Source organism: Calliopsis andreniformis, chromosome 5 (assembly GCF_051401765.1).
Source record: "Calliopsis andreniformis isolate RMS-2024a chromosome 5, iyCalAndr_principal, whole genome shotgun sequence".
In the NCBI taxonomy this organism is placed as follows: Eukaryota; Metazoa; Arthropoda; class Insecta; order Hymenoptera; family Andrenidae; genus Calliopsis; species Calliopsis andreniformis.
Window position 1 is genome coordinate 2330831 of NC_135066.1, and position 27969 is coordinate 2358799.

The 27969-nt window shown below is 34.1% G+C and overlaps 4 protein-coding genes and 1 long non-coding RNA gene across 5 annotated transcripts; 2 read left to right on the plus strand and 3 right to left on the minus strand.

The window, feature by feature from the left end:
- Positions 1-2571: 2571 nt before the first annotated feature.
- LOC143179712 (uncharacterized) lies at positions 2572-3226 on the minus strand. Its single transcript, XR_013001996.1, has 2 exons — positions 3057-3226; positions 2572-2943 (listed from the first exon to the last, which is right to left on the minus strand). It is a non-coding gene; the product is annotated as an uncharacterized LOC143179712 (long non-coding RNA).
- Positions 3227-3307: 81 nt separating this feature from the next.
- Positions 3308-5109, plus strand: LOC143179709 (uncharacterized). Its single transcript, XM_076379024.1, has 2 exons — positions 3308-3660; positions 4074-5109. The coding sequence occupies exons 1-2, from the start codon at positions 3424-3426 to the stop codon at positions 5103-5105; spliced, it is 1269 nt and encodes a 422-aa protein (XP_076235139.1). The 5' UTR covers positions 3308-3423; the 3' UTR covers positions 5106-5109.
- Positions 5110-6373: 1264 nt separating this feature from the next.
- On the plus strand, positions 6374-11404 carry Pic (DNA damage-binding protein pic). The gene is made up of 5 exons (XM_076379022.1): positions 6374-6734; positions 6807-6955; positions 7249-9974; positions 10059-10455; positions 10533-11404. The coding sequence occupies exons 1-5, from the start codon at positions 6665-6667 to the stop codon at positions 10614-10616; spliced, it is 3426 nt and encodes a 1141-aa protein (XP_076235137.1). The 5' UTR covers positions 6374-6664; the 3' UTR covers positions 10617-11404.
- A 6-nt stretch (positions 11405-11410) lies between these two features.
- On the minus strand, positions 11411-12336 carry LOC143179711 (ADP-ribosylation factor-like protein 16). Its single transcript, XM_076379028.1, has 2 exons — positions 11815-12336; positions 11411-11755 (listed from the first exon to the last, which is right to left on the minus strand). Exons 1-2 carry the CDS (start codon positions 12019-12021, stop codon positions 11435-11437), a joined length of 528 nt encoding a protein of 175 aa, XP_076235143.1. The 5' UTR covers positions 12022-12336; the 3' UTR covers positions 11411-11434.
- Positions 12337-13493: 1157 nt separating this feature from the next.
- LOC143179958 (uncharacterized) lies at positions 13494-27785 on the minus strand. Its single transcript, XM_076379425.1, has 7 exons — positions 15729-27785; positions 14969-15175; positions 14767-14886; positions 14429-14686; positions 14230-14346; positions 14077-14148; positions 13494-13985 (listed from the first exon to the last, which is right to left on the minus strand). The coding sequence occupies exons 1-7, from the start codon at positions 27783-27785 to the stop codon at positions 13914-13916; spliced, it is 12903 nt and encodes a 4300-aa protein (XP_076235540.1). The 3' UTR covers positions 13494-13913.
- Positions 27786-27969: the final 184 nt, after the last annotated feature.

A 27969-nucleotide genomic window follows, 5' to 3' on the forward strand; every position in this document is an offset into this window, starting at 1 on the left:
GTGCATATAAACAACACGAATATTTCTGATGAAAGTAATCCGATCTGTATAACAACATATCAGTTTGTCAAAGGTTGGTATACACACTGTAATTTAATACGTCAGACTTAAGATACATATTTGCGTAAATCTACACATATATGTGTTTGTATGCCCTTCCTGTCCAATTTAAGCACGAAATATATATATGTACGTGACCAATTTGAAGCACAAAGAATTTACATTTAAAGAAAAAAGTCCTAGGAAGGTGGCACAGGAGTCTCCTACATAGAGGACGTATTTATAGTTGCGCCAGTCACGTATGTATGTTGTTCCTTTCTTGAATAGGTAGTATACGCTATTGTATTACGTGTGTACAATGGTTAGAATTGATTACCATTGTCAGAATTAAGAAATCAGTAACAGTTGATCGCTTATCAGGATACCGAAGAATTATCAAACACGTACGTTATGTTATTAAACAATAGGGTTAAACGAAATGATAGCTGAAATAACACACTCTGTTATCTGACGATGTATTTATTTATTCAAACACAAATTATCAGGGCTATATATAACCACTGCTATGGCAGGGTTGTTATATTGGGAACCACAACAATACCGATAACGTGCATGACAAATAGAAATTCCGGCGTTACATTGTTGATAAGTTAGTGTGTACATATCTACATATGTAGATCATACCATGTGATCATAATAAATGCAACATCAATAGACTGCGGATATTTATGTATGTGTATGAGAAATTTCAATCTTATAAAGATATATAAGATCCATATAATGTGCAAAAAGTATAAAATATCGAAAGTTAAATTCACTTTATAGTATTTAAAAGGTGAAACGTCTTATTTAATTACTAATATCTAATCACCAACCTAATCAATAACGAACTAGAAAAAGCATATAGAACAAATTCGTCACATTTTTCTGGATATTTATCTCTGGAATCTAATAAAAGTGAAGAGTTCATAAAAACAGCTCTTGCCAGATTTCACCATTTTTAAAATAAGAACACATTTTTGTGGTAAAGAAACGAGATTCACAGAATAATGAAACCTGTTCCATTAAAAAAAAGACATTACTCTATTGAACAAGAATTAAAGATGCTACACTATTTTTTGCTCTTCTAGAAAAAGACAAACATTGATAAGGATCGTATTTGTTATGCGTTCTTCAATTCCTTTACCAATCATTCCATACATTTTCGATCCTGAAAGGCACGAACTTTCGTTATTTCCTGTTGTGACGATGGGAAAATATGCGATCTATATAAGTGTTATTTAGCTGGAACGGGTATCTCATCGAACTAACATCGCTAAATATATATGTTTCTACGCTTGGATAGCTTGTTACCTACTTCTTCACTATTGCCAATTTTACTATATAATCTGTAACAATTTTCGGCATAGTACAGTAGAATCGTTGTTTTTAAATTGATCGCGAAATGCAACGTCTCTGAATAAACGCAACACATGTTCCCGTATGGTTAGGTTGTTTTCAACCTTTTTATTTTCAGCAAACACGTTCACGTTTCACAAATTCGGATGATAGATAAAGGGGAACGCGTGAAAGGAAATCTTGCTGTGTGCAGCTATCCGATTGCAAGTATGAAATGAAGTGCGTATAATAAGCCATAATACAATTATATGTAACTATGATGCGAAGTAGGTCGATGTCGATACGTATGTGTTGCAGCAAAGATGGCATGTTAATTTAACAAACAGTAATTTAGCAACATTCGTTTCTTCCCATGAACCATGAACGTTTTGCATTTCTTCGTTACTTAAATGAAATCTCTGCCACTGAAGAATGCAATCAACGTCATTGTCTTACTTTAACCTTGCTACGTTTCTCCTGAAAACCTTGTATTATAAATGTAGCTAATGAGTTTTTAATATGATATCAAGGAATAAATCAGGAATGTAGATATTGATAATAACTATTTCATGTTTTTCTCGAAATTAAGAAAGTGTTGAAGGAAATAAGAACCATTATTAGGTAAAAAAAAGAGCCGAGAAACATATGTGATATGTATGTAGTAGGGGTTAATGATCGATTATACAATATTAAATATTCCACTAGACCCATTAATCAACTAATAAACTAATCGTATGCATTACTTTGCCATTTTACGTGAACAAGAAAATCGCTAAAACCGTTCTAAAAGTATTCATACCGCGCGAAGGAATAAGCTTAATACGTGACAAACATTGATCTCCACGCTGAAACATTCACGTGAAATATTCCAAGCTGCAGGGACTGTACATCACTGATCCTTCATGTGTAAACGAGTGTCGAAATTGCAGCGCGTTAGAAAAACACGTTATCACTCCCTAACCGAACTATAGAAACGTGTTCATGCACGAACACAACCTGCATAAGCGACAATGCACCTTCATTTACCTCTACTGGTACGGTTTGCGTAAACTTGGTAGATACATGACTTCTAATCAAGTACCAGTGGCCCCGCGTAGACAACCACTTTCTATTTACAAGTTGAGTTTACCTAATTCAACCGAGTTACGGTCAGGATCGAAGATTTCTACGTAGCGAAGTTTCCAGCTTTGAAAGAATTAACCACAAAATTTAGAGAATTGAAAAATCCTTCTTAGAGTAGATAATACAACGTCCACATCTATATTAATAAAGTGAGTAAAACTAATTTTTGCAGAGGGCTGGAAAGAAACAGATACTCCTACTTGCTCCATATGTAGCTTCGAGTGATAAAGAAGCAGATGCTCTACCTTGAGACGGTGAATGGGAATTAAATCCATATAGACATGTTTTCTAATAACATTATTACTGTATTTCAAATACAAGAAATATATTTATACGTTGAAAGAAAAAGGGAAAACCACAGTTTTCTCGAATTCCGAAAGGTGGCGAATTCCCTTATCGATCAATTCGGAAATACTTGATCATTGATTACATCTGTTAACTTTCCTATGAACCAATCGAGTCGATAATTTTTGTCACATACGGGATACAGCTTACATGCAAACTGATTGGGAGTCGTATTCGATGTTTAGATCTTACTTGGGGCAGAATATACATACTTGCCGTTGCTTATCGTTCCCCTGGTTCTCTCTGCGACATAAACATCGAATTAACGGTGTAAGGGTGCAGTATGCGAGAGAGGAGAGCCGCCATGGTCTTTTAGGGAACATCTGAAGGATGTACGGAGAACGATAGAGGTGGGGAAGTTCAGAGGGGAAAGATACATTCGCCCCACCTTTCGGAACGAATTTCCCCCTTTCCCCCCCATCCTGCACCGTCTAAAACGTTAGCACGTCGCGCTTCGCTATCGCACGGAATCACGGACAAATCAAACATGGCGATTCAGTCGCTGTTTGCGGTGAAGGTGTACGGTTCGTAGAACGAGGGCGAAGGGTGTCGGTGGTTGAGACTGTGTTTTTAACGGTAATGAGTGCTTGTACCACCGTAAATCGTCGAATTTTAGTCAATATTACGAATATGGAGAATCATGATGGGAAGACGGCGATGGAGAAAGTGTCGAATAACATTGACGAAATACGTGACGTGAAGGGCGTAAAAGCAGAGCCGACGCCTGCGGCGTCATCGTTGCCTGCTTCGGAACAAGTATCGCTCTCTACTGGCGAGAATATTGACGACGCTACTAACCACGTCAATGGGAAAACTGTAAGAATACGAATTATAGTTTAAATTGTCTAGTAGAAACGTTATGGTCCTTAGAGATTAATATTTTTTTAAAATACGTTAATTTTTATTTAACCCTTCACATGCCGAAGAGTCTAAATACTAGGTTTCAAAAATCGGAAACTGGAAATAAGAACCCCGAAAATTTGAATATTTGAATATTTGAAAATTTCGAAACTCCAAATGTTTGAAAATTTGAAAATTTAAAAATAGAAGGTTTGAAAAATTGAAGATTTTAAATATTTAAAAATTTGAAATTTGTGAAGTTGGAAATTTTAAATTGCTTGTATGCTAAGAATTAATAAATATATTTTAATAACGTTTGTATTGAAAAGTATTATAAAATATTATATGAATTGATTGAGAAATAAATAAAATTGTTTTATATGTTTCAGTGTATTAGCTCGATAAAAAATTCAGGAAAATTTGAAAGTGGAAGTGGTAGCGGAGACCAAGAAGGAGGTCATCAGGAGGATGGAATTGATATTGCAGCAAAAAAGAGAAAGACTCGTAGAGGTAAACCTAAACATAGAAAATTAAAGCCATACTCAAAACAACGATTATCCTACCAGCAGCAGCTGCGATACAGATCTAGAGGTCGATTAGCAAAAACTGGTAGACAACCGCCAGCACCATATAATACTACACAGTTTCTCATGAATGATCACAATGACCATCCAGATCTAGATCAAAAGCTTTCAGGAGCTGTGTCATCAGAATTAACTGCATTTCAAAAGCCATCAGTTCCACCTCGTACTCGAGATTCTAGTTTCAGCGTTGACTCTGATGAAGATTATTTTTATTCGTCTCCAGAGGATGAAGAAGAATTCTTGACAAAAGAATTCTCAACTGCATACGAAGATGTTCATGCAGAAAGGTTAAGCGCATTAAGTAAATCAGAATTGATACAAGAATATCTACAATTAGAGGCCAAAGTAGATTTATTGACAAAACGATTACGTGGTAAAAACTTTCACCAGGTAGAAGACAGAGATGTAGAAAGCAAAAGTAATAGTACAGATTCAGAGTCAGCAAAAAAGTTAAAAATCTGTCAACAGCGGATTGATGATTTGATTCAGCAAAATGAACAGTTAAAAAGGGAAAATGAATCTTTAAGGGCACAAAGACATGGCAGTCCAATTTCAAGTGTTGATAGCGAAAGTGACAGCGATAGTACAAGTAATGGAAATGAAAGAGGAAAACTGTATCTGCTTCTAAGTCCTAGCTGTTCTCCGGAACATGTGGGGTATCCCTCTAGGTGTGACAGTAGTCAGAGGAAAGACTGTTCTGTATCTAGTACTGATAGTAAAAGTGATAGTTGTGATAGTAGTAGTTCAAGCGAGAGTTCTAACAAATCAGTAAATATTAAAGAATCAGTTCACTCACTTGCAATGTTAGAACAAGTGTGTGGACCAAACACTGAATAAAAACAGAAGCATGCTATTAAGTTTGGACACAAGTGCTGTTATGTCATTCATGGGGATTGCCAATTTGGGAAAGCTTTGACACATTGGTACATCTTTTATGAAAATGGATATTGAGATTTGGACATATTAGTACGTCATTTATAAAAATAGCCAGTGAGTCTTTGGTGTATCAGTATGTCATCCATTGCAAATGGGTTAATCTTTCAAATGGTCATATAGTTATTCAAGAAACAATGGCCTCCCTACATAAATTATAAAGAGCTGTTTTTACATTGAAAGTCTATTCGTTGTTTCAAGAATCAACGTAAAAGTCATGTTAAATATGTATAGGTCCCACGTATTTGCTTTAATTCTATTGATACAGTAAGCGCAAGACTGGTTTGATTCAAGTCTGTTGCATTTATGCAACAAAAGAATCCTCTTCCCAATATCAACCTTTGACTATTCTTGAGTATGCTCTTACAGTTTACTTCCCATATTTCTTTTAAGACTGTTTTATGTAAGAAATTTGAATGTGTAATGAAATAAGAAATACACACACGGCTCTCATGAAAGAGCAAGCTATATTGTTATTTGCTTCATCAAATTTGCAAGAGTTGCACGTTTGTGAGATGTATTCTGTAATATTGTTTCGTCCTTATTTGATACTACTTGTAATTCAGTTCAACAAATTTCCTTCAATAATCTGTTTTTTTATGAACTGCCATTTACAACTATCAATGTATAAATTTGCTTTTCACAGACCATCAGCTAATGAATTGTACAATGTGCATCTAGACGTAAATAAAATAGTACATTTTAATGTTAAAATTATGTAATTTATATTGTAAGAGTTTAAACATTATTATTGTACAATTGTATAGAGCTAAGGTGTAAGATTAGTTATTAGTTTATGGTCTGAGTATATGATGTAATTAAAGTATTTCACACTTAAAATTTTTAATAAACCAGGTTTTTGTTTCGCTTATTATAGTTATTTTCCTAAAAAATACTACGAAGAAACGAAATTGCATTTAAAAATCTTGTACTATGTGAATATATCTGATTATGAAATGAACCTGGTGCAACTTCTGTAGAATATCTTTTAAATGAAAATACTCAGAAATTTAATAAAAGCATTTCTAATATCATCAGTCATGTAAAACTCTATATAAAATTAATACCCTTTTTTTAAATACAGTAATACTGACAAAAGATACACGTTTTTGTAAATTGATCTCGGAAAACATAAAAAACTGCATAATTTTATTAATTTCTTCTAATTAAGCATATTCAGGGTATAGAGATTTATATGTATGCATTTATGAATTCCATGAGTTTTTTTATAATTAAAACTTGTCTACTGTTTGCATGTCATTAAACAAATACATATTCTTTTGAAGAAATTACCTTGAACCGTTTCCTTGCGTTTGTTGTGAACTAGGCTTAAATTCCTGCAAAACGCTGCCAACTTCGTGGCGCGTGAAATTGAAAAGCACGCAAGGCCAACGTTTGGTCGTATGTAGCTGAGCTCGAACTGTTTAAGAAATATAAAAAAGTTTTAATCTGGGAAAATTATTATGAAAGCGATGTCCCATCATTATGTCGTAACGGCGCACAAGCCTACGGCTGTCACTGCATGTGTGACAGGTGAGTAATAGCTTTTATAGGCATGTAATACGCTTACGACGATAAACAATCATTTTCTTTTTATCACTGAAGGTAATTTCACTTCACCTACGGATCTCAATCTTATCTTGGCAAAGAATGTTCGGTTAGAAATTTATCTCGTTACGCCAGAAGGTCTAAGACCGTTGAAAGAAGTTGGAATATATGGAAAAATTGCGGTGGTGAAACTTTTTAGACCGCCGGTAAGGTTATATTATTTATCCTTGTTTCTCAATTTTTCTAGTGTTTCTTTTATGTTTGTGTTCGTTTGTATCAGATTTTTACTACGTTAGCTCTTTGTCTATAGTATTTTCTGTAAAATTTGTATTAAAATTCTGTTTATCACATGTTAGTTGATGTTAGTTTTACATGTAATGAAGAAGGTATATGTGTGTGATAGTATGTGAATATTTTTATGCTTGATGTTGGCTAAATTATTTGATGTTTCAAGTAAAATAAGTTAATACATAATTAATTTAATATTATGTTTCTGCAGCATGAGAAAAAAGACCTTTTATTTCTTTTGACCACACGTTATAATGCTATGATTTTGGAATGTACTGGCGAAGGAGAGGACATAGAAATTATAACAAAAGCACATGGAAATGTGGCAGATCGTATTGGGAAAGCTTCAGAGACAGGAATTAAGGCAGTAATTGACCCTAAAGCACGTGTAATTGGTCTCAGATTATATGATGGTCTTTTTAAAATCATACCTCTTGATAAGGATAATCCAGAATTGAAAGCATCATCAATACGTATGGATGAGCAGCAAGTGCAGGATGTGAATTTTCTTCATGGGTGTGCAAATCCTACTTTAATCCTCATTCACCAGGATATCAATGGCAGACATGTAAAAACACATGAGATTTCTTTAAGAGATAAAGAATTCTCCAAAATACCATGGAGACAAGATAATGTGGAGCGTGAAGCTATGATGGTCATTCCTGTCCCTTCTCCTATTTGTGGAGCAATAATAATAGGTCAGGAGAGTATATTGTATCATGACGGTACCACATATGTTGCTGTTATACCTCCAATTATTAAACAAAGCACAATTACATGTTATGCTAAAGTTGATAATCAAGGTCTCAGATATTTATTAGGAGATATGGCTGGACATTTATTTATGTTGTTTTTGGAGCAAGAGAAGAAACCAGACGGTACGCAAGTAGTAAAAGACTTGAAGGTCGAACTTCTAGGAGAAATCAGTATTCCAGAGTGTATTACATACTTGGATAATGGAGTTATATTTGTTGGTAGTCGTTTGGGTGATTCACAGTTAATTAAGTTAATCACGAAAGCAGATGAAAATGGTTCATACTGTGTTCCAATGGAAACCTTCACCAATTTAGCACCAATAGTTGACATGGCTGTGGTTGATCTTGAAAGACAAGGTCAGGGACAGATGGTCACATGTTCTGGAGCTTTTAAAGAAGGTTCACTCAGAATTATCAGGAATGGAATAGGTATTGAAGAACATGCCAGCATAGATTTGCCAGGTATTAAGGGTATGTGGGCATTAAAAGTGGGCGGCGGAAATTTTGATAACACTCTAGTTTTGTCTTTTGTTGGACAGACCAGAATTTTAACATTGAATGGAGAAGAAGTGGAAGAAACAGATATTCCAGGCTTCATTTCAGATGAACAAACTTTTCACACTGGCAATGTTACAAGTGATTTATTCATTCAAATAACGCCAACGTCTGCTAGACTGATTTCGTATGAAACCAAGACTGTTGTTTCTGAATGGGAACCAGAAAACAAAAGAACCATTAGTGTAGTTGCTTGTAATGGCACACAAGTACTTTGTGTTACTGGAAATGATTTATTTTATATGGAAATCTCAAATGGTCAGATTCTACCAAAAGGATTTACTACTTTGCAGTATGAAGTAGCATGTTTGGATATATCTCCATTGGATGGTAACACTGAAGCAAAAATTGTTGCTGTAGGTTTGTGGACAGACATATCTGTACGCATATTAACGTTGCCTACACTGGAAGAAATTAACAAAGAATTACTTGGAGGTGAAATTATACCCAGATCTATTTTAATGACCTGTTTTGAAGGCAACACATATCTCCTCTGTGCTCTTGGAGATGGAAGCATGTATTACTTTACTCTACATAAACAAACTGGCATGCTTTCTGATAAAAAGAAAGTTACCTTAGGCACACAGCCAACAGTTTTAAGGACTTTCAGATCATTGTCCACCACAAATGTCTTTGCATGTTCCGACAGACCTACTGTAATCTATTCATCGAATCACAAGTTAGTATTCAGCAATGTTAATTTGAAAGAAGTAAATCACATGTGTTCTTTGAATGCAGAATCATATCCTGATAGCTTAGCATTAGCTACTGATAGTACTGTAACAATAGGAACGATCGATGAAATACAAAAACTACACATTCGGACTGTTCCTCTTGGAGAATCACCCAGACGAATCGCTTATCAGGAAAGTTCCCATACATTTGGAGTAATAACAATGCGCGTCGATATTCAAGATAGTAGCGGTATTAGTTTTGTAAGGCATTCTGCATCCACGCAAGCGGCATCTACATCTACCAGCAGTCACATTGCATCTCACAATAAACCAGCAGGTCATACAACCAGTGATATTGGTCAAGAAATCGAAGTGCACAATTTACTTATCATAGATCAACATACATTTGAAGTTTTGCATGCGCATACGCTAATGCCTACTGAATACGCATTATCCTTGATATCAACAAAGTTGGGCGAAGATCCAACTTCATATTATATAGTAGGAACTGCACTCGTTAATCCAGATGAGAGTGAACCAAAAATGGGCAGAATACTCTTATATCATTGGAATGATGGGAAATTTACACAAGTTGCTGCAAAGGAAATCAAAGGATCATGTTATTCTTTAGTTGAATTTAATGGAAAACTTCTTGCCAGCATTAATAGTACAGTCCGTTTATTTGAATGGACCGCTGAGAAAGAATTGAGGCTGGAATGTAGCCATTTCAATAACATTGTTGCTCTTTATTTGAAAACAAAAGGAGATTTCGTTTTAATTGGAGACCTAATGAGATCTCTTACTTTATTACAATACAAAACAATGGAAGGCAGTTTCGAGGAAATAGCCAGGGATTATAATCCAAATTGGATGACTGCCATTGAAATTTTAGATGATGACACTTTCTTAGGTGCTGAAAATTGTTTTAATCTGTTCGTATGTCAGAAAGATAGGTGAGTTATAGTACAGACCTATTCAATTTTTATTAGGTTTATCTGTAATTTAGTGTTACAGAAAACTGATGCATTAATTTGCAGTGCTGCAACTTCTGAGGATGAAAGACAACAAATGCAAGAAGTTGGACAATTCCATTTAGGTGATATGGTCAATGTCTTCCGACATGGGTCTTTAGTAATGCAAAATTTAGGTGAATCGAGTACTCCTACCCAAGGTTGTGTATTATTTGGGACTGTTAGTGGAGCAATCGGTTTAGTTACCCAAATTCCATACACATTTTATGTATTCTTGCAAAACCTTGAGGAGAGACTAACGAGTGTAATAAAGAGTGTTGGTAAAATAGAACACAACTTTTGGAGAAGTTTTAATACAGAACTGAAAATTGAAGACTGCGAAGGCTTTATAGATGGAGATTTGATCGAAAGTTTCCTTGATTTAAGCCTCGATAAAATGGCAGAAGTGGCGATGGGTCTTATGGTATTATATTTTTACTGTTTAAAAAGTATGTGTATAATATATTGTATACCTTATATTTTTTATTTTGTTTTTTACAGATTGAAGATGAGAGTGGTATGGACAAAGAGGCAACGGTGGACGATCTTGTAAAAATAGTAGAGGATCTTACAAGAATACATTAAACATATATATTTGCCTGATTTGTATAGTTTATTATATTTTCGAGAGCTCACAGATAAAGGGGTCAATATAAGAAGTTTTAAATACTTAGGAATCAAATTAAGAAATGTACATACAATTACCTTTTTATCATTTCTGATACAAGAAAGTAGAAAAGTACATTCATTTCTCGCTTCTCTCTTCCTCTTTTGTTTTTGATAATTTCATTGACATCAACCTATATTGTATCTTATTTCATTATACATTGTTGTAATAATTTGCTTCAGTTATTTGTATATGTGTATGTTAAAGTTGATCAAAATATTTTTTAAACTTATTTTGGGGATGTTTTTCTAAATATTCCACTTTCAATGTGTATACTTCAGTACTAGTACTATTTGCGGGTTCTAATCGATGTAGAAATATATTTCAATTAATATTAATGGTAATCGCTAAATAGTACTTAGTTTAAGTAAATTCAGAAATCGTTTGACCATTACTCATACAATTATCGTGACCAACTGCTTTTTCCAAAGTGTCTCGGATATATGTTCAAGCTTGCATAAATTAATGACGATATGGATCACGTAAGAATTGAAATCCACTACTCACATCACATAAGGATTGTACGTTTATTATTATACATTATATTTTACATGTTGTAGTATTCGAGCGTGATAAACGTAATCGACAGAAACATATAATGACATATTTTAAAATAATGTGAAAGCTAGATATTAAAAAGAAAGTTATCCATAGGGTCTTGATGTTTGTAAGATTGAGTGTGAATAAACGAAAATGACCACTTTCAGATACAATCATTTCATGTTATATACTAATTCTACTTGTTTGCATTGATTGCAGATTTTAAAGTGACGGGGTCGAATAACCAATCTCTTAATTCCTCGACACCTTGACCAGTCATCCCGCTAGTTTCCAGTATAGTAAGCTCTTGTGTAACTTCTTTTTGTAAACGAGAATATTGTAGCATAAGCAGTGCTTCGTTACGCATTTGACGATAAGAAAGATCCATTTTGTTCAGCGTTAATGCGATTTTAATATTTCGTAATCTAGGATCGACTAACAGAGAGTAAAGCAGCACTCCTGCTGCACTTATCTGGCAAAGATTACTCGCATCCACGACATAAATAATTTTCCTAATCTAAAAATTAGAAGGGCTATATTTCTACTCTCACAATTTTTTAGCTTGATAAGATTTACCTTATCAAAATAATGTTTCCATATTGGCGCCATACTACCACCAATTTCTTTAATAATCATGTCAAATTCACGGGTGCTGTTTTTTACTGTAAAAAGATTTATACCGTTAGTGGAGACCGTTTGAGTCGCATCATCTATATCATCTCCTTGCAAACGTTTCATCAAGAAACTTTTGCCAGACTTAACAGGGCCAAGGCAAAGGCACATTCTTAAAGCTATAGTAATTTTGGGAAATGTGACCTTTTTAGTAGGTTTTATTTATTACACTCTTATTATAAATTGACAATCAGTTTTATGTGTACGAATACAAAGGTTTATTGATTTAACAAATACGTTTCTCTAGCGAATACGTACAATTATTTTATAGACATCAATATCGATCAGTTACTTAATTATAACGAGATCGAAATCAAGTTCAAATAATGTGATGAATCTAACATCCGAAATAAAGTTTATACCGAAAAAAAATAATATAAAAGTCATAGAATTTTGTACTAAAACGAAAGAAAAAATTTATAATAACGAGTGTGCTGTTTAAAGTTTTTCGTTAATATTTTTATATCGCTTTAGTACAATTTAATATAGAAAATTTCAGAATTTTGTACATTGCTATTGTTAGGTTACATAGAAAATTATTCTTCCAAAAAACAAATGCTATAGATTTTGTGACAGATGTGGGAACAATATTTTATTGTTACATGTAACCAACACTAGGTATACAATTAACTTATACACAATATATAACGTAGTATCATCATTGGCTGGTATGTAAATGATTATACAATTTTATAAGTACAATGTGTATTGGATGTAATAGTATATGTTAATAGACAAATTATGCAGTAAAATATGGAATTCTATATAATTCCTTTACATTTTTACTTTTCTTTTTAAAATAATTATACAATTTCATACAATGTATAGTATAGACATGCTGTTTTAACATATACATTGCATCACAATCACATTTTTAAATTTTTAATTTACAACATTGACAGAAACACATTTCCTTCATTCAACTAACAGATGCAAAAAGGAGTATTAACATTCAAGATACAATTTTATCTTAACAATGAACTAAGAATCATGATACAATGCAGGGAAATAATATATAGATTTAAGGTAACATGTACAAAGTAAACATATGTATACATATCAAAATCATAGAAGCAAAATATCAACGGAGAAAAATTCTTTTATAGAAAAAAAAAAGTACGAAGTATATAAATTTTCGATTTTTCAACAATTTATGAAAGTGTACTACTTATAACCAATGCAAAAAATCGCGTAATTAAATAGTATTAAAGCATTTTTCTAATACTTAGCTATCATTAAACATCTCAATCCTTTGCACTTATCAGATGAAATATCAAAGATTATAAATCAACTATGAATTTCAGAGATAAAAAATGTAATTAGTTAATCTTAGTATTTACGTTAATTTCATTATAATTTCACAAATATGTGACATTATATTAAAACAACATTCGGGTGTACTTTCCGGATATATATGCAGGTACAAAGGAAACGACAAGTGCAAAGGTTCAAGAACTCTTTACGACAAAAAAATATACACTTTCCTATATTTGTGTTTTCATGAAAGGATCCCAAATCAATATTTTGTAACGCGCACAAGGCACAAGAGGTTTGCCCTCAGTAGCGCAAGTTGATAGAACGAAATAGAGATCTTCCTATAGTTTTCTTTTATAGACAAAAATCTAGCACGACTCTGGATGTGTAGTTGTGTAGTTATTTCGATCTTATGAAGATACCAATAATTTAATTTATCTAACTTTCTGTACAAACGTATTTATATTATTTATGTGCATTTTTCCGTAAGTAAGATTATATATATTCATATATATATGTGTGTGTATGCGTGTGTGTATGTATGTATGCATGTGTATCCCTGTGTTTGTGTGTATGTCTATATATATATATATATATATATGTATTTTACAAATCAAGTCCTCTGAATCTGTACAATCATTTCATAGAAGTTCACTGTGAACAAAATGTACTCCAAAGAGATTCAACCACTTTTCTTAGGAGTACGACTAGAGTAGGATGTGTTCAGTTCAAGTCTGGTTTATCAACACCTAAAGCAAAGATCGTACTTGACGTGACATTTGCCACGATTGTAAACGTTTATCTTTGCTCCCAGCAATAATCTAGAAAAGCAAACGTAAAGTTTTATGTTAAGTATAATCGATAGCATAATTAATTAACTTTATGCTGCTTTAGAAAAACTAATTTAAATACCTTATTGTCTATAACTTCCATACTTAATAACATATTTCCAGGTCCAGCTATACTACACACGAGCCGATAATCCTATGAAAAGAATAAATTGTCATTATACTTCATCGGGAATGTCATTTCAATTTTTTGATCATGTAAGTTGTTTTCAATTACCTTTGTATCAAACACATAAATATTTCCATCGTAACAACCAGCAAATAATAATTGTTTGTACAGTCGCATACATACAATTCCAACACCAGCATCGTACTGCATCATTTGTTCGCCATTCTGAAAAAGATGTGAAATTAGAAACGACCTTTTTCATTAAATATAGTTGAGCAATGTTTATTTTAATATTCTTTCTACAAACCGTAAAATCAAAGACAAGTATGGACGTGCTGCTCGTGCCGCAATAAATCAAATTGTGATCACGCATTAGACTATATACTGTGTGGCTTTTCTGACCACAAATTGTGCGAAGAAACAAGCCAGTTTGAGCATCTCGTATTGTTATCGGTTGACTACGTGATGCTACGATAAGAACTTTCCGTGGACCCTCGTTAGTTGCTTTTAAAGCTAGCACAGATTTATCCGAAAATTGTATACTATTTCCTTTCATGACCCCTGACTGAAGATAATCGATTACAATTATATAAACAATTTTCATATGTGTATGCTATAAATCTTTTATGATGTCTATTTACAAACCTTCATATGATAACGCAACACATGACCTGACTTAGTACCAATAAAAATGATTCCCCAGGCTTCATCCATACATTGTATTGGACTGCCTATATCCACTGTGTCTCTCACTTGTACTCCAGTCTAATAAAATTCATTTATAGACTATAATAACATATAAAATATACCACAGATGCATTAGTAGTATACTACGTATTCTACTTACTGTTATGTTATAGCACCGTAAAGTTCCATCCAAAGAACCAGAGAACATCCACTCTTTATTAATGTCCGTACCACTTGCATTGTATACATATAAACAAGTTACTGCTGCCTGGTGGCCTTTATAGATGTTCAGTATTCCATTAGAAGCTTGGCTGTATCTATATATTCTGCCATCCTCACTTGCAGCTAGAAACGAATTTTCAAAAACCTAAAAGATATATTTGTTTTTATATGATTATAATATTAAATGCAATGCAAGTGTTAAAGCATTTTACTTAGAAATGATCTTTTTTAACTGTATAATATGTGTGATGCCAATTCAATGAGATGTAAAGAAGGTTTACATCAAAAAGTTAAAACTATTTCAAGCAGTAGCCAAAGGTAAAGAAGGATAATGAGTGAAAAGCTCTGAAACTAGAAATTTTGCTGATTTTATTGATACTATTTCTATGTGTTTGTACACTTGTAATAGTTTTTAAAATGGTTCTTCATGAAATGTAGAACTTAAAAAATAAAAATTTAAGAAAAAGGAAGTACTTTATGTGTTACAGGTGAAAGTACATTCTATAGGAACTCAAAATATACATTTTCTTCTTTTAATAACACAATAGTCTCTATTTTTGTTGTACCCTTAAAACAAAACAAAAATGCACTGCATTTTTTCAAACAAAAAAAAAAAAGAAAAGAATCAACAATAATAATTATGCATTCCTATAATATGTTTATTTTCTTCTTCTGTTACGACGCTGTCGGTCCTTTACCTTAATATCTAAAATAGGACCTTTGTGGACTGTATACTGCGTCCTTGGTAGTTCCTTATCATCCTTTGTTTCTATCACAGTCAAAGTTGATCCAGAATCATTGTGTTGTTGATTCTTGGTAACTATCATCTTCTCCTCTACAATTTCAATGTCCGGTTTCTCACAGTCGTGCGAAATATCTACGACAACTTGTTCTCTCGTCAAAACAGGCATAACTTGTACGTCAGGATCTGTACACTTTTCTTTGTCAGTGAATAAATTCATCTTCGAGAATTTCGGTCCTTTTCTAACTTTGGTAGAACTAAGTTGATCACCAAGTGATCGTGTCACATCGTTCAGCTTCTTGACCGATTTTGATGGCTGTTTCGCGCATGCACTTGGCAAATCTTTGGCTGATGTTGATTGTACAGGACTCAAAGGATGATCCGTCTGGACAGAATTAGAACTAAGATACGAATTTATCGTGGATATTCCATATTTTCGCAACACGTTAGGATCCACGTTCGGTTTTAGGATTGTATGTTTGCTGTCTATTAATCTTACTTCACAATTCATAATTGTTGGCACCATGTGTTTGCACCTCTTAATGTCTTTCAACGATTCGTAATTCGAGGTCAGTTGACCTGATAGATTTTCCATATCTGGAGGCATACTCCGCTTCCTGTTTCCCGCTTTCTGAACACTACGACTCCTTTTAGTGTTCGTCAACGTGTTTTCAGCCTCCTCGTTACACAATGTAGGTGATATGTTAGGAAACTGCATTTGGACGTTCTTTTCCTGAGATTCTTGCTCCACAATTTGAGGGTTCGCGTCTACTTCAACTTTGATGCGTTTCACTACTTCTTCTGTGTATCTAGAACTTCTTCTCAGGGGTGTTCTGCTGCTTCCCCTCTTACGTTTAGCCATTTTCTTTCCTAGTTCCTCATTTTTCGATGTTTCAGCATTTCTCGAAGTAGAAGAAACAGATGTATGATTGCTATTATTTTCTTCAATCGAAGATTTATTAGATCGTTCAGATTCTCTTCTTCTATGAGACCCTCTATGCTCTTTTACACTTAAAGAGTATTCTTCTTTTTGCCTCTCATTAAACCGTTCAACAGCTTCCAATGTTAAGGAAGTATTTTTGTATGTTTCTTTGTTTTGATTCTCTGCTTCAATATTTATATTTTCATCCAAAATGCTTGTAGTAATCTCACTCGTAGTTGTTGTAGTTTTAGGACTGTGAGGGTCGACTGGAGTATCACGACTTTCTTCCAAACTTTTAGGCTCTAACACTTCTTGAACATCAGTTGGTACGTTCTCTTCCAAGGGAACAGATTTCTCTTGTAAATTGGATTCCTTAGTGTGTCCATCTGTATTTTCTTGCTCTATTTTTTCTGAATCTGTATTCGTTTCTGGAATGTTTAGAATATCTTGATCATTGCATGTACTATTTATACCTCCTCTTTCTGCAGTACATAATTCTGAATTTTCTGCTGAAATTGATTGATTAATTTCTATATTATTATTTTCTGAAATTTGTTGTTTATCATCTCTTGGTACATTCTCTTCAATATTGATGGATGTTTCAGGTAAATCATTTAAATTCTGTGGTTCAGCATCTGCAACATTCTGTTCTTGTTTTTTAGCATCTGGTATGTCTTGAGATTTACTAGGGCACATTGATGTCAATTGTAAATCATTACTCACGTCGTTTGTATCCTCAGTAGAAGTGATATCTTTAGAACTAACAGATTGTTCAACAGAGGCTTCCTCAATGTTTTGCACTGTAGGAGAGTCTGTTGTCTTTTCATCTCGTCCTAATGATATGGGTTTAGAATTTGCTTTGAGGTCACTTACTTGTTCCTTATTCACTGACGTGGCATTTAAATCAGGTACATTGCTTTGATTGTCTACATTTGCTGGGTGTCCTTCTGATCGTTCTGTATAAAGTTCTTCTGTTCTGTTTTCTGCTACAGCATTTATTATTTCATCAATATTTGTCCAATGATGTGGTTCATCTTTTCCTTTTTCTGTTTCTTCTGTAGAACTCTGAGATTTCTTTTTTTGATATAATTTTTTAGCATACAAGTCGGACAATGGCAATTCCTCTTCCTCTGGAGTTAAAGTACTTACAGTTGGCGATAAACCGCGAATTCTTTTCCTTTTCTTTTTTCGTATTTCTATTCTCTTACGCGTTTGTGCTATTTCCTTTTTATATGTTTCTTCCAGAAGAGCGAGACCAGTAGTAGATTTCTTTTGGTCATCTATACTTGTATTTTGAGGAAGAGAGTCCCATGTACTGTCATCTGAATATATGGATGATCTTTCTGGTGTTCTGCTATCTGGTGGCTTCAAAACTGAACTTGCAGTATCTGTATCATTTAATGCTTCTAATGTATCGTCACCATCTTTTTGTGAAGTAGTCTCATTATCCTGTCTCAGCACTTTTGATTTATCAGAATCATTTAAATACCCTTGGGATTCTACTAGTTCAACAGTCTTCTTATGTATTTGAGTACAAAGCGTTCCTGTTTCATTATTATAAATTGAATTCTTTTTATCAATATGAGCAGATATTTCATTAGAATTTCCCTGAGACTTATCACTCATTAAAGTCTGATCTGTACTGTGTTCTGTTGCTTTTTGCTTTGTATGAATTTTCTTCAATATTGATTTTGTTCCATCATTAGTTTGTTTCTCTTCCATAACTGTTTCAGGTTCAGAATTATTCATAGTATCTGTTTCCTTCCATTTAATTGCCCATTTTGATCTCTTTCTTTTTTTACATATTGAAGATTTGCTATCCATTGTGTGATGAGTGGCCTCCTCATTATCAGAACTACGAGATGAAACATAACTAGTCTTTTTTTCAGTGTGATGTTCATGTTTAGATACCTTAGATTTATTTGACTGTACAGGATTAGTCGTGCTTTCTTTCAGAGGCAAATTTTCTGTGGTTTTGCCACATTGGTTGGTGACAGGGCTGGTTTCAATATTCTGAATTAACTGAGACATTAGCGCGGATGGAGTTCGCGGTCTGACCACTGCTGTTTCGATCTCTTTCTTCTCATATAATGCATTATTTTGTTGCAAATTGATATCTGCCGGCAAAGCATCATTTGTCAGCATCTGATACAAAGTCATCTTTTCAGTCATCAATTTATGAATCTCAACGTCGATCTCTATCATTCTGGCCATGATACCTTCTTTAGTATTTGGATATTTAACTTTTACTGTGTCGGATTGTATCGTTTCCTCCACGAGCGCCTTGGAAACACTACGCTTTTTGCGTTGTTTGTGTTTCATTTTAGATTTACTTTTTATCTTATGCAATGTTTCATCATTCTCCTTCTGATTTGACTTATTAGAAATCTTCTTTTGTCTGTCTTCTGACAGTTCATAAGATTCTTTTGACTTGTGTTCCACAGTAGAACTAGGACACACTTTTTCATCCATGGACTCTTTTTCATGGAAAATTAATTTATCTTCAAGCCTTTCATCTGCTTCTTTATTGTTTTCTTCCTCGTGGTTGTCAATATCTTCATTTAACCTTGAAGATTCAATTTTTGATTCAGATGTTGATGCAATAATTGGAGATAAATTTTCTATTTTACTTGAGGCAGTTTTTATGGGAGCGCTTGAATTTATTTCTGTTTCAGAGCATATAATTTCTAAAGATTCAGGATTATGCTCTATAGGAAGAACCCTTTGTTCAGTCTTTTTCATGTCTGTGCATACTGAGTCTTGAGATGCTTCTAATTTTTGAGCAATATCTTTAATAAATGGTATGTCTGTTTGAGAAGATTCTATTGGAACTTCTGGTATAATTGGAACTGATTCAGCATGTTCTGTTATCTCTGGTTCAGTATTTACTTCAGAAGAGGCTGTATTTATATTATCTCCTTTATATACGACTATATCTGTTGAGGATACGTTGTTTATGGAATTAGACTTCGTCATTTTTTCTTCTGTGGATGTTATGTTATCGTTATTAAATGCTTCTTTTAACTCATTGAAATGTATCGCGTTGAAGTTAGACGACTTTATATTTTCTGTCGAATTCGTCACTTCCTGAGAAGATTTATTTGAAAATAGTTCGGTATCTCTTGCAATACAGTCTTCCAGATCCAAGTCAAGAGCACTTAATTTCTCCATTGATTTTGTATCTGTATCATCTATATATTCATCCAAAACTATGAATGGCTCACCATCTTCGTCAAACGTATCTTGACTATCTAAATTAATTACAGGAGGCACGTCCTCTTGTGTCATATCACTATGGCAAGTTTGAGATTCCTCCACCAGATTCTTATTTTCAGTTTCTATTATGTTTGTATTAGATTCATCATAACTTATCAGATCAGAATTACCATGGTCAGTTTCTTCAATAACAGTTTCCATATTATTCTTTTGCTCTTCTGTTAATGGACAAGTTGATGCTATTTCACCAGTTTCCTTTGTTTCTATAAAAAGCTCTTTATCAGTATTATTATCAGTACATATTTCCAATAATTTTTCAGGTTTTTCTGATTCATCATTTTTGGCACCTTTACTAATTGTTTCTATATTAATTAACTGAGACGCTTGACAAATGTCTTCTTCTATGGATTCTACATGAAAACCTTTGAAAGGGCTTCCAGAACTATCAGGAGATCTCACTTCAGATTCTTCTACGCTGTTTGCTTTTGTTCCTAAATTTGTATCAATATTTTTTACAGTCTCTGGATTAATTTCTGCATGTGGAGTAGAACTACTAACAGTTTCAGACTTTTGTATATTTTCTTCATTGTCCAAGCAAACCTCTTTTTCAGAAGAACAAGAATCTTGGTTAACTTGATGTGAATCTATAGTACAAAGTATTGGAGCTTCTTCAGGTTTGTCCTCAGTAACTGTTTTCTTAACAGAATCTGAGGAAGTTTGATTAAAAAATAATGTTTCTTTCTCTGTACCTTCATTGTTTAATTTTTCTGTAATAGTAGATTCAGATGATGTTACATTTAGTTCAGAGTTCTTAGAATTATTTTCTTCAGTCTCTTGAATATTATTCTCCTTAATTTGTGAATTCAACAAATTCTGTTCACTTCCAATATCTACTTCTCCTATTTTATTTTCTTGTTGGTTATCTGGAATTTCTGTAGTTACCTGATTTACTATTGCCTGATTTTCTGGAACTTTTGCCTCTTTATTACTATTTGTATCATTCTCATTGTTTTCTTCTGCTGTAACTTGAGCATTAACTTGTCCCTTATTAATTTCATTCTTAACAATATCATCCATTATAATATTTTCAGCCTCCAGTGTTGATTCAGTCAAATTTTCTTTCACCTGTTCATTTTGGTTAGGTTCAGGAACATCACAACTATCTGTTTTCTCAGTATCAGTTTGATTGGTAGTGTCCATATTTACGGTTACAGGTTTCTGTGTTTCTTCAACCATTTTTTCATGTAAATGTTTTGAATGTGTCTCTGTTATCAAAGGTGACTTCGATTTTGTTGACTTCTTTTTTTTCTCTGACGATTTCTTAGCTTTTTCTTTCTTCAACTTCAGTTCCTTGCTTCCCTCTGAACGAATGTTTTTGAACTTATTTGATTCTAGTGTAACAGGTGGTTTCTTCGATTTCTTTTCTTCTGATTCTATCTTGGATTCTGATTTTACTCGTGTTTCTTCTGTCTTATGTAGTTTTTCTTGCGATAAAGATTTAGTATCGCTTTTACGATCTTTAGACTTGACAGAATCTGTAAGAGAATTTGAATCAGAATCACTTTTATGTGTTGTATTTTTATCTTTAATTTTGAATCCTATCCATTCACTGGAGCTTTCTAATGTTACCAGAACCGAATGTTCTTTACCTTTTTCTAAACTCTCTGTATTTTGATTTTCCTTTTTGGAAGTACTTTTTTCTTTCACTTCCTTCATAGAGTCGTCCCAAAAAGTCCTTGTTGGTCTATTTTTAGCTAATCGCGGATCCTTTAATTTAGTTGTGTCTGTCTCTACTGTATTCAACTCTTTTATAATCTCAGGTTTTTCAGTTTCATTAGCTACCTTATTCGTCGATATTACGTGTTGCGGCTCTTGAGAAACAGGAACAGAATTACTTGCAGTTTCTTTCAACTTAGCCTCTTCTTTCAGGCGCCTTTGTAACGCACGTTCCTTGTATGCCTTTATGTCTATCTTTCTGTAGCCACTTTTAGACTCTGTTGAAGATGTACTTGTCTCAGTTTTCTGCACAATGGACTGAGTACTAGTATTAGTTACAGGAACAGTGTTTGTAACATTACTCGCGAGTGACATTGTATTTGTTGTGTCATCACTGGGAACTTCAGCAGGTGATGGTTCTGCGATACTTGAAGACACATTGATTTGAGGCAAAGAATCATTCACAGGTACGTTCATCTGAGGCAAAGAACTGTTTGTAGATAAATTAGTCTGAGGCAAAGAGTTATTTGTAGATACATTAGTTTGAAGCAAAGAGTTGTTTGTAGATACAATAGTTTCAGGCAAGAGATTGTTTGTCAACATATTAATTTGGAGTAAGGAGTCATTTGTAGATGTACTGACTTGAGATACAGAAGTATTTACACACATGCTGGTCTGAGATAAGGTGTCTGTAGATGTATTAGTTTGAGGCAAAGGATTATTTGTAGATAGAACAATATTTGTCTTTTCAATAGTAGCTTCTTTTATTTGACTATCTGTGCTCTTCTCTGCTTGTCCTTTTATCCTTTCATTGTTTATACTCATTGCACTATTTATACTATTCTTTACAACTTCAACTGATTTCTCCATGATCTGCGTTTGCCCTAAGTCATTAGACTCAGGCATTTGCTTGAGCTGTGCCTTGGTTTTTGGTTGCGTCGTTATAGAAATGATCGTTGGTTTACTCTTTACGTGAGGCGATGTTTTATTACAGATGACAACAGGAGCTTGTTGCTTCTCCTCCTGTGTACTCTGAGATTCAATCTGTAAGATTGGTTCGACCTGTTTATTTGTTGAAACGGAAACAGTATTGTTGTTACTAGTCCCACTATTTAATGATATACTTTCATCAAATGTGCTTACCGGCTCTTGTTTAACTACCACCTCTTTTTTTATTTCATCTTCTGTCAGCAATCGAAATTCTTCAGACTGCTCGCTGGATTTCGACGTATCCGAGTGAGAATTCCGTTTCCTTCTTTTCCTCTTTTCCTTTTTCCGCTTATCCCTTTTATCCCTTTTCCTCTTCTCCCGCTTGCGAGATCTCCGCTCCTTATGCTTACTCTTCTCTTTCCACTTCTTTTCTATCTCAGCAGCTACTTCATCTCTGATCGTTTCATTCAGCGACTTCTTCTTTGCGATCTTTTCTTTCTCCTTGATTACCTTCAGTAGTTTTGTCACGTTTGGAGAAACAGTTTCTTCATCACTGTCACTGGAGCTAGTTGTACTGGTATCACTACTGCTTTCTGATCGTTCTGTCCTTCGCGATTCTTCCACATCATTGTAACGATTAACGCATCTCTCTAAATTAGGTCCAGGAGCCTCACGTGTCAGAGGGCTTATACTAAGATTTCTCATAGGTGAATCTGAAGAACAATACCTTTGGGAAAGATAATTTCTATTATCTTTACTTAAATTCTCTACACTAGTGGAAGCAGTTTTCCGTATGGCACTCGAGGTTGTGGCATTGGGCCCATACTTAGCTTCCCATTCCTCTTTCGTTAAATTCCTAAATGTATCTGGCTCCTCGCGCTCTTTTCTGCTCCACCTATCGTACCTCTCAGATCTAAAAGTGTTACGATCTTCAGAAGTAGATTTACGCGTCCTCGAGTGTTCTGAATCTATGCTTTTACTCAACGACTTGGCTCGCGCGATTCCGGCTGAAAAAATATCATCCAGATCAGCTGCTGTTTTAGTAGGAATTTGTGGGAAAGCATTGCAGTTATAAACTTCTGTAACTGCTGGTATTAATGGTGGGCCTTTGCGTATATCAATCGACTTATGCCTGGTCGTATTTGTACTACGTGGATGTTTTGTTCTCTCTGTGACTTGTAACAATATATCATCAAGATCAGCTTCATTAAATAATGGTTGTTGCTTTTTATACGTGTTCTCAGTCTCAGGATTTGGTTTATTTATCAATGATTTTTTTGATGAATTAGTGTCCTCTCTTGTAATGTTCAAATTGAATTCTGTATTCAAAGGATAAGACACTGGTTCTTCCTTCTTGTGTAAAGTCTTAGGTTCTCTACGTTCATTGCATGAATTCTCACATCCTGCAAAATCAGAGAGTGGTTGAGGATTTTTTACCTCATTCTTGGGGTGTTGTTCAGAAGTATGTATTTTTGGTGCATCAATCTGATCTTTGCTTTGAATTTCATTAATAACTGTGTTTTCCCTTTCTGACGATTCAGGTTCAAATGGCATAGGTTCAAGCTGCAAAACTTCACTTAAATGATGAATGAATTCTGTAGGTAAATCTGTAATACCCACAACAGCACCTGAATCCAACATTGCATTCAATTGATTCATAAATTCTTCTCTATCATATTCCTTCATCTTTTCATCCTCAGTATTTCTCATTTCTAGAGACAGAGAAGATCTCCTTTCTTTTACTAGATGTTTCATTGCAATGTCAAACTTACGAAGACTTGAATTATTCACCATGTTACAAATGTCATTCTTGCTCATTTTAAGAAAACGACTTATTACTCTATTTTTCCATAAAGATTCTGAAGTAACAGCTTCTACTTTTTTAGTTTCATTCTTTGATTTTTGATTCTTTTGTCTTGGCTCATTTGAAGAATGAGAATGCAATTTTTCTATGTCTCTGACATAATTGTGATGACGATACGTATCATTGAACTTTTCTGGACCAGAGGTATTTATTATTTCCGTGTAACGAGTTTGATCTGGTTTAGAATTACGTTCTTTCTGTTGCTTCTTATTTTGACTTGTATTATTTCTCCTACTTTCAGAAGAATGTCTTTTAGATTGTGTTTTTTCTTTATGGGAATTTTGAGTTACAATTTGCTGAGAAGTTTCTCTAATGTCAGAAATATGTGTAGAAGGTCTATGCCATTCTTCTGGTTTGTGTATTACCTTTGTTTTAGAATTCAAATTAAACACTACTTTAGGACGTATTTGATCACCTGTTAATAGTGGTTCTTCACTATTTTTATCTTGATTTTGTTCATTTTCTATTACTTCATTTTCTTCGTGTTTCTCAAGTTCTGGTCCACAGATGACATTCTCTATACTCTTCTTGGTTTTACTTTCCCGTCTTTTTTGTTTTCTTACTGTAGTTACACTTACATCATCTTCTGATATCAAACATGGTGTCTCTACATTTGGTACAGGAATTTCTGGTGGCTTAAGAGGAACTTCAGGCAATTCTGATAGTGTACTTTGATTATTTTTCATTTCTTCTGTCATGTTCATAATCTGTTTTGCAAATTCCATTGCTTCTTGCATATCCTCCAGACCATCATCATCCATATTGATGTTTTGATTATTAACAGGATCCTTTTCTAATGCAGAGTCTTCAGGTGGAGGTGGAGGGACATTTGTAATGGTCATGGGAGGTGGAGGTAATGTAAATTCTCCTACCATTAGTTGACCAGCATTTGCTTGTGGTAGAACACTTGGGAAATTGACTTGCAAATTTGGCATGAAAGCTTGATGTGAAGGTATACTTATTGGTGGAGGCTGTGAAAAATTTGCTGCAACTGGAGCCATATTGAAGCCTGGCATCTGTGATGGTTCTGTTAAATTTATTCCCATCATGTGTGATCCAGAAGTACTCAGTGGAGCTATTAATTTAGAACGTTCTTGAGACGACAATCGCGGGTCAAAGATTGGTGGTGGTTGAAGAGTTTCATCTCGTTTATGAATTTTTGGCGGTGGCTGTTGAGGGTTAAATTCAGGTAAATTCTCGGCAATTATAATAGGAATTGTAGGAGGTGGTCCTCTAGGATCAAAAGCAGGAGGTGGCTGCATAATTTCCATACTATTTGGAGGAACATTTCTTGTTTGATTTCTTGATTCTGATGAACTTATGGTCTGTGTAACTTCTTGTTTATCAGGTGATTCTATTATTGCTGTTGATCTCATATTTGGTGGAGGCTCACTGGGATCAAATGAAGGAGGCAGTTCATTAGAAGAAAATGGCACTAATGGAGGATGTTGAGTGTCATGGCTTGAAACAGGTATATTATGTGTGAATGGAGGTGGTGCACGTGGATCAAATGGAACTGAAACTATATCAGTTGATGTAAAGGGTGCAACATGTCTTGGTGGAGGCATTCGAGTACCATGAAAGGGTAGTCTTTGCGATCCTCTAAAGAATGTATTTTTTCCATTCTGTTGAAATGTCCACCGACATCTTGGTCCAGGAATTCTTGGAGCAAACCTTGGAGGTATATTAAAACCTCTTGGTTGAAAATGAGGGGGAGTATTTAACTGTTTATCATTATTTAATTTGTGCACTTCATTATAACTTGAACATGTTACAGATTGCGAATCACAGGTAGTATTTATTTGAATTGTTTCATCAGAAGATAAAGGTTCAAATGTATTATTTTGATGTGAATCAGATACATCCATTGAAATCTGACTAACATCTTCCTGAGGTACTTTTGGTTGTAAATTGTCCTGAATTTGCTCTGAATCTGATGGTAAATTATTTTGAATCTGCTCTGGATCTGCTTGTAAATTATTTTGAATCTGCTGTAAATTTTCTTGTATATTATCCTGAATCTGCTGTGAATCTTCTTGTAAATTATCTTGAATCTGTTGTGAATCTACTTGTAAATTATCCTGAATTTGCTGTGAATCTGTTTGTAAAATATCCTGAATCTGCTGTGATTCTGTTTCCACCTGACCATCTTGATGTATATTTAAATTAATATCCTGTATAATTTCTGTATTTGTATCTTGTACATCTCCCTGTGATAAGCTTTGATCTTCTGTGAAATCTATTTGTAATACATCTTGATCATTAAAAACTGGTTCCTGTATAGATGTTCCTTGAATATCATTCAAATCTAAAGATTTTTCATTAATTGCATCAGGTTGTATGGATGTCAAATTTGTTATATTCTCTTCTAAATTTGAAACTAAATTTTCCTCAATATCATTTGAATTCAAAGGTATTTCACTTTCAATGAGGTTATTGCATTGCAATTGCAGACTTTCCAAATTACATTCAGCATCTGAAAATTCGTGAAATGCTTCTTGTTGACAGTTGTCATCCCCCAATAATATATTTGTTTCATCCAAAGCATTGTTGTCTTCTATAGAGTTTAAGATATTCAAACATTCATCTGTATTTGCATTTACAATAGCAATATCATTGTCTTCATTTATATGTGGACCTGTAACTTCATTCTCAAATGTGATTAAAACATCATTATCAGGTGTGTCTTCTATAGTATCAAATTTTGAATTATTACAATCAACTCTGCCTATATCCCTAAAATCAGTGAAAGTTAGATCAAGCTCAGGTGGTTCATGTCTAAGTTCAGGAATAGCCTTACTTCTACTTTCTTCCTCAATAGTATTATGTGGCAAAAGAGATAAATCATCTTCCCAAAAGTTTGTAAGATCTTCCTCTGTTATAGAAGATAATTTTTGTTTTAATTTGTCTGCTGTCTCTGTAATTTTTTGTTGACGTTCTTCTTCAGAACCAGGCAGAGGAAGTTGCGTGGCTAATACAGACTTCTCTTCTTCTACAATTTGTTCTTCCTGTAGTAAAGGTTGTCTAGGTCCAAGATTTCTTATGAAATTAGTACAAAACTGAGGAGCTGGTGGTCTACCAGGACCAGAAAACCTTACTATTCCCCGTCCACTTGGTGCTCTATTCCTGCCATTTGGTCGAAAGTTTCCTCTGAAATGTGGCCTTGGACCAAAATTTTTATTCTGTTGCCATGGAGGAAAACTTGGACCTTCTACCCATTTCTCAGGTCCAGATAATCTATGCGGTGGTCTTGAATGATTAAAGTTAGGGTGTGAAAACCGGGGTCCATTAAAGCTATTAGCTGGACCATTGGTACGTGCACCCCGTGGTCCAAAGCCTCTTCCTCGGAATCCACTGCCACTCATCACACTGTCGATTATGACGCTTCAATTATTGTTGTGCATTTGAGCCTAGAGTTCTTTTCACAGACATATGACTCTCAAAACACAGTGGTGTGGCTGTACAAATTTTCACATGTTTCATAGTTTTATCCTATCAAGCTCTCGTTATTTCATACAAAACCAAAACTGTCTGAAAACCAGCACATGT

Coding starts and splice junctions, on each gene's coding strand:
- LOC143179958 (XM_076379425.1), bottom strand. CDS start 27,785: ATGAGTGGCAGTGGATTCCGAGGAAGAGGCTTTGGACCACGGGGTGCA. Junction 14,887..14,968: donor TACGGTGCTATAACATAACA/GTAAGTAGAATA, acceptor GAATTTTATTAG/ACTGGAGTACAAGTGAGAGA. Junction 13,986..14,076: donor TGGAAGTTATAGACAATAAG/GTATTTAAATTA, acceptor TTGCTTTTCTAG/ATTATTGCTGGGAGCAAAGA.
- Pic (XM_076379022.1), top strand. CDS start 6,665: ATGAAAGCGATGTCCCATCATTATGTCGTAACGGCGCACAAGCCTACG. Junction 6,956..7,248: donor TGAAACTTTTTAGACCGCCG/GTAAGGTTATAT, acceptor ATGTTTCTGCAG/CATGAGAAAAAAGACCTTTT. Junction 9,975..10,058: donor TTCGTATGTCAGAAAGATAG/GTGAGTTATAGT, acceptor ATTAATTTGCAG/TGCTGCAACTTCTGAGGATG.
- LOC143179709 (XM_076379024.1), top strand. CDS start 3,424: ATGAGTGCTTGTACCACCGTAAATCGTCGAATTTTAGTCAATATTACG. Junction 3,661..4,073: donor ACCACGTCAATGGGAAAACT/GTAAGAATACGA, acceptor TATATGTTTCAG/TGTATTAGCTCGATAAAAAA.
- LOC143179711 (XM_076379028.1), bottom strand. CDS start 12,021: ATGTGCCTTTGCCTTGGCCCTGTTAAGTCTGGCAAAAGTTTCTTGATG. Junction 11,756..11,814: donor GGAAACATTATTTTGATAAG/GTAAATCTTATC, acceptor TCTAATTTTTAG/ATTAGGAAAATTATTTATGT.